The 6,001-nt window shown below is 54.3% G+C and overlaps 1 protein-coding gene across 1 annotated transcript in view; it reads left to right on the plus strand.

The window, feature by feature from the left end:
• Positions 1-5,472, plus strand: part of Rai1 (retinoic acid induced 1) — a 102,762-nt gene extending 97,290 nt beyond the window's left edge. The window contains exons 5-6 of the mRNA XM_059270800.1: positions 4,087-4,136; positions 4,339-5,472. Of these exons, the coding sequence (XP_059126783.1) occupies positions 4,087-4,136; positions 4,339-4,353 (65 nt within the window). The 3' untranslated portion in view covers positions 4,354-5,472. The remainder of the gene's footprint in view (positions 1-4,086; positions 4,137-4,338) is intronic.
• The last annotated feature ends 529 nt before the right edge of the window (positions 5,473-6,001 follow it).

Here is a 6,001-nt window from a genome sequence, read left to right on the forward strand (position 1 = left end):
AATGGAGATAGACCAGCTGGCATGTTGGCTATCAGGACTGGCCATGCAAAGTCTGAAACAGGTCTGTAGGTCTGTGACAGACCCCCTGTGACCTGCCCTCATTCCTACTCATTCATTGTTTGTGGGCCACAGGACCAAGACGCCCAGCCCTAACCCGTCAAGTGGGAAACTTGCAGCACTGGTCTGTAGAGAAAGCATCCGGTCACTGGGAATGGCAGCACCACTGCTATCCAGATCCAGCCCTGGTGGCCCTTCGTCCTGTGCCCATCACACAGTCTTTGTGCTTAGGCCCATCTGCAGAGCTGGAATGTGAACCGCTCTTCATGGGAGCAGCAGCACCCAGGAAGTACAGCCTCATGGGTCAGGCTGTCGCAGCCCTCCATCCCTCTCAACTCTGGCCTGGTCATTTGTCCTAGTCTGAGCAGTAGCATGCCATCAGTGCTGTCTGCCCAGTGGATCCTCAGCATTAGCCCCAGCCAAGCCACCCTGGGAGCCACACTGGGCCTCAGATGGTGACAGCCTTTCAGTGGTGCTGAGCTGCTAACACTCAACAGGATTGGGGTCTTCATTGACTCTGCCTCCATCATAATGTGACCTGTATTGGAATGTGGACTTGACCTAAGTACAAGGCTTCACTCGCTATCCAACCTGTCTCCGCCCAAGTCACCATGTGGCAGTTCACTTTCTGCCCCCCAGTCCCTAGCTACATCCTTACTGTGTGCTCTCTCACCCACAGCCACAGAGGCTGGGCTTTCTGGCTTTCTCTGCTGTCTCCAAGCTTGTCCAGCCTCCCCAGGGGCTCACAGCCTGAAGGGGGCAGACAGGACAGGCACAGTAGTAGACTAGGTGCTTCGGTCACTTTTCTGTTGCCGTGATAAGATGCCCTGGCAAAAGCAGCGTAGAGGTGGTCAGATGAGTTTCAGCTCAGTCACAGGTCACAAGCCACCACAGTAGGGAAGTCATAGGAACAGGGACTTAAGGGAGCTGGTCACACTACATTGGTCAGGAAGCGGAGAGCAGAGCTGGGGATAATGGCACATGCCTTTAATCCACACCTTGGGAGGCAGAGGCAGGTGTCTCTCATGTGAGATCAAGGCCAGCTTGGTTTACATAGTGAGTTCAGAACAGTCAGGGCTACATAGAAAAAAGAAAAAGTAAAAAAAGCAGCAGAAAGGGGCTAGGCATGGCAGCACACTCCTTTAATCCCAGCATTTGGGAGTCAGAGGCAGGCAAATGTCTTTATATTTGGAGCCAACCTGGATTACATGGCAAGTTCCAGGTCAGCCAGGGCTATATGATGGACTCTGTCTCAGATGGCTGGGCAGTTAAGAGTCCTCTTGCAGAGGTCCTGAGTTCCATTCCCAGCACCCACATACTGGTGGCCTACATGGGATCTGATGCCCTCTTCTGGCTTCTCTCAGTACTGCAGTGCACACAGATACCCACTCAAACATACATATACACACATTTAAAAAAAATAAAACTTAAGCCAGGCATGGTGGCACATGCCTTTCATCCTAGCAGTTGGAAGGCAAAGGCAAACATCTCCATGTTCAAGACCAGCCTGGTCTACAGAATGAGTTCCAGGCCAGCCAAGGCTATATAGTGAGACCCACCCTCCCAAAATAATAACTTTAAAAAAACACAGTAGCAACAGAGAACAGCAGGTCTATGTTCTCACTGCACTTAATCAAGATAACTCCCTCATACGGGTGGAGATGGCTGGGCAGGACTGCTGCCCTGCAGGAGCACCTGGGCTTGACTTAGCACCCACACGGTGTCTTGATAAGCATCTGAAATTCCAGTTCCAGGGCAGTTGATGCTCCCTTTTTGGCCTCTACTGGCATCGGGAACACATGTGGTGCATAGAAGTACTTTTCAGTCAAAGCACCCATAAATGTAAATTTAAAGGATAATCCCTCAAAGGCATGCCCAGAGGCCCATCTTCCAGGTTATTCCAAATTCTGTCTTCTTGACAATACTATCCCATCAGATGAGGAAAAAATGCTCAGAAGAGAGACCCATTCTGTCTGAGCTGGAAAGAATCTGGAGAAGATTCCAGACAGGTGACATTGGAGCTAGGTCTCCAAACATCAGATGCGTTGAGCTATGGCTAGTTAGTGGTAGGACTGTAGACCAGGCTTTGAGCCGCTAACAGGAATCTGAGACGTTGACATGGTGGAGGCTGGTGAACTCCACAGTGGTCCAGGCAGAAGAGAACACTGCCTGGTGCAGGTAGAACCACAGAATTCACAGGACTTGAGAAAACAAGAGATGGGTATGTCACGCCTGGCTTCCTCATTTTAAGATGTTGATTTGGGCCCGGCGTTGGGCATTGTGGCACACGCCTTTAACCCGAGCACTCAGGAGGCAGAGGCAGATGTATCTCTGTGAATCTGAGGACAGCCAGGGCTACACAGAGAAACCCTGTCTCGGAAAAACAAAAATGTTGATTTGGGCAGGGCAGGCATGAGAAAATAGGGTGGGGGTGGGTGGGGGGGGGTCCGACACGTGGGGGAGGGGGAAGATCCTTGCCCTTGCACCCCCAGCTTGGTGGCTTTCATAGCACACCATTAATACTTTGATCAGGCTCTGCAGGGGGTGGGCTGCTGTGGCAGTCCCCAGCTGGGCCAGTGCTGGCTGCTTCAGGTGGTTGGCCTAGCGCATCCTGTGGCAGCAGCTGGGCACACACATACCAAGAACAGGTAACAAGGCTGTTGTAACCTGTGTTCTGTTGGCCAAAGGCAGCGCCGTGTAGCTAAGGGTGGGGCGCAGTAGGAGGAGCTGCCTGCCCAGGCAGCAGCTGCCCTGAGGTTAGGCTGCACTGGAGCTGTCCCCATTGGGCTCATGTCCTCGGCCCTGGGGGTAGGGGCACCACGGAACAGCTGTCAGGGAGGTAGAACACCCTGGAAATGGCAGCCAGGGCAAATGAAGAGGCCAGAGTGGCTAGCTACCACGTGGCTAGGGAGTGCAGGAATAGTTCACCTCGTGGGGCTGGCCTCTGCTAGGTGTCCTCCTGGGTTGCTAGAAGTAAGGTGACCACTGACTATCCCCTTCTGCCCCTCATTGGCTACAGTGTAGGGTCCAATCTGAACATCTGGATTAGTCCCAAAGCTGCTTGCCCCCACCCCCGCCCCCAGTCCCTGCTCTTACTGTTGGATGGTAGTTGGCTGAGCTGACTTGGAGGGAGCAACCACCCCTGGTTAGGTTGTGTGGGAACCTAGGTCCAGCCCAGCCCCAGAGCCGAATGTGTGTGCCTCAGTGCACCTACCAGCAGCTGACCTAGAAGACAAGCTCTCCTGCAACATTCTCCCTCCTCTTTGGGTGGAGAAAAGGGAGGGGGTGGGAGGAGGGAGGACGGGGGAATCCGTGGCTGATATGGGAAATTGTTAATTATAAAATAAAAATACCATAAAAAGGGGTGGGGAATATAGGCAGGCTCTGCTCCATCCCTAGAATGAGACAGGAGACTGTGTCTGGGGAGGTGAACCCCTGGTCAGTGGCGGAGAAGGGAGGAAAGATGGGCCCAAGAGGGTGATGGCAGCTGGTGAGGAGACCTCAGCCCCACACTGCCCAGGTAGGCCTGAAGCTGGTTGTGCTTCGCTGTCCTCTCTGGGCGTCTAGGGGTTCATCCAGACCTGTGGCTTTGTCAGTCTGAACATGAGGAAGGGTACCCATGACAGCACCCAGTAGGTGACATTGTGGCTTCTACCAAGTGGAGGCTGAGGCTCGGTAGTGACGTTCTGGTTAGAACCTGAGACTCCACTCTCCAGTGGTCAGCCGCCCAGCAGTCATGGGTGCTTTCTGAGCAAGGGCCTCTCCTGACAGTTGTGCAGGAGGTGGGGGCAGGAGTAGCCATGTATAATAAGGCATGGGGGAGTGGGCATGTTAGGGAACGAGTTTGTTCTGTGTGGGGAGAGGCTCTGGGTGACAAGACCTGGAGCAATGGGCCGGGGGGGGGGGGGGGATTCTCAGAGTGTAGGGAGGGGCGGAGAACATCAGAAGGTCTGCATCCCTGGGTGCTCAGAATCACACTGGCAGCCAAGCCTACCCAGCATCACCACAGAAACTTCTCTTTGCTCACAGGTTGCACATTCATTGAGGAGAATTTTACTTTGAAGTGCCCCAAACATAAGGTAGGTAGGTGAACAGGCTCCTGGAGTCCCCCCCACCCAACCCAGTTTCTCCCTGCCTTGCCAGAGGGTACAGAGGGGGCACGGCCAGGGCCCTAAGGTACTTCTCCCACAACCCACAGAATGGGCTGCAGGGCCTCGCGTGGAAGGGCTGGGGCGGGTGGCAGCGGGTGGCCTTGGCCGTGACGTGCCGTCCCTCCCACAGAGGCAGCCGTTGTAATTCCCACGTGGCCGAGCCTCCGAGGAAGAGGAGCTGCGCCCACAGCCGGTCCTTGATCCCATCCCGGGTCTTGGTTCCGGCTGCTTCGGGCGCTGGCGTGACGCCCGGGTTGCGAAGAAAACCTGTTCCAGGCCAGACTTGGCGAGGGCAGGCCACCGGGCGGCTAGACCTGGGGCACGCGGCTTCGGGCGGGGTACAAGTCCCCTGCAAGTTCTGGAACGACGTGGCATGCAAGCTGTGCCCCCTGGGAAGAGGCCGAGGCCGCTGCTGGCTCGGTGGACGACGTGGGGCAGGACCCAAGCCTTTCTGGAGAGGCCCGGCTAATGGGAGAGTACTGCCCTGGCCCCCGACCGAGGCTTTGCCCAGGGTGGGGGCCGGCCTGGGCTCAGGCCATGCGGTTCCTGATGTGGGCTGGCCTGGGGCGGTGCCCTGTGGCTTCTGTTTGCCCCCTTTCCAGTCTTCCACCCCACAGTTGGAGCCCAGGCTGGAAGCTTGAGGAAACGGCCTGGCTACCCTCAAGGCAGCCGCCCCAATGCACCACCGTGGGTTCCAGGGACTGCCGCTCGCTCGGCTCGTGGGCGGGGACAGCGCTAGACTTCGTGTACAAACCTGTGTACCCCTCTATATATATGTTACATAGAATGTATATATGTTGGGAACATGCTCGCTTCTGTGTGTCGCTGCTGTGCGTCGTGTGCTCCACAGCACAGAGCCCTAAGCTGGCCTTGGCCGGGGTAGGGGCTAGTGATGCCCCTTCCTCATGCAACCACCATCACCGCCGCTGCCACCACCACGGCCAGTCCCCACCTGTCCGTTTGTGTTCTCAGCTCTGTCCACGCTTCAATAGGCCTGATGCAGCCCCCCTTCCCTGCAACTTCCTGTACATATGACTGTAAAATGGTAAACGTGTGTATTATATCTGGCCTCGTTATATAGTGTATATATATGTATACATATACATATATATAATATATATGAAGACTGTAAATGTTAAGACAACTAGTGTTCTTATTAGTATATTGCTTCACACTGAAGATTGTGTGTATCGAGCTGTTTCTAAAAGATGTTTATTTTCCTTAAGAGTTAAAAAAAAAAAAAACAGTCATTGCATTCAGAAAAAAAAAAAGTCAATAAAGATACCACGATTGTTTTGGAAGTTTGCAGCCTGTGGATGCCAACCAGATTCCCTAGGGGGTTGGGAGGGGAGGGAAGGGCCTGGGGACACAAACAGGGATCCCCGATTGTGCTTGTAGACTTATGTGGTCTCAGGTCCTGACTGTGGTTCAAGATTTTGCCAGGTGTACAAAGAGATGACCAGGAAACTGTGTGTGTGATGCTCCAGACACACAGGGAGACCATGTAGCCCTGTCACAACAGGCCTTTGAGGTTTGTTGAGTCAGCCCTCATCACCCCAGGACCTGCTGAGGGGCTGGGGCAAAGGGACAACTGAGACCATCAAGACCCCTCAAGGTTGATAGAGCAAAAGTGTGGCTGTGAGATTAGTGGGACAGGTTGGCTAAACATCACACCATCCCACGGCAGACACCAGCAGACCCCTTTACAGCAGATGGGAAGTCTTGCTTCCCAGAGGACAATTCAGGAAGGATGGCAGATGATGGCCAACATCTGCCTACCCAGATAAACAAAA

The sequence above is a fragment of the Peromyscus eremicus genome, chromosome 8a, assembly GCF_949786415.1.
Source record: "Peromyscus eremicus chromosome 8a, PerEre_H2_v1, whole genome shotgun sequence".
Taxonomy (NCBI): Eukaryota; Metazoa; Chordata; class Mammalia; order Rodentia; family Cricetidae; genus Peromyscus; species Peromyscus eremicus.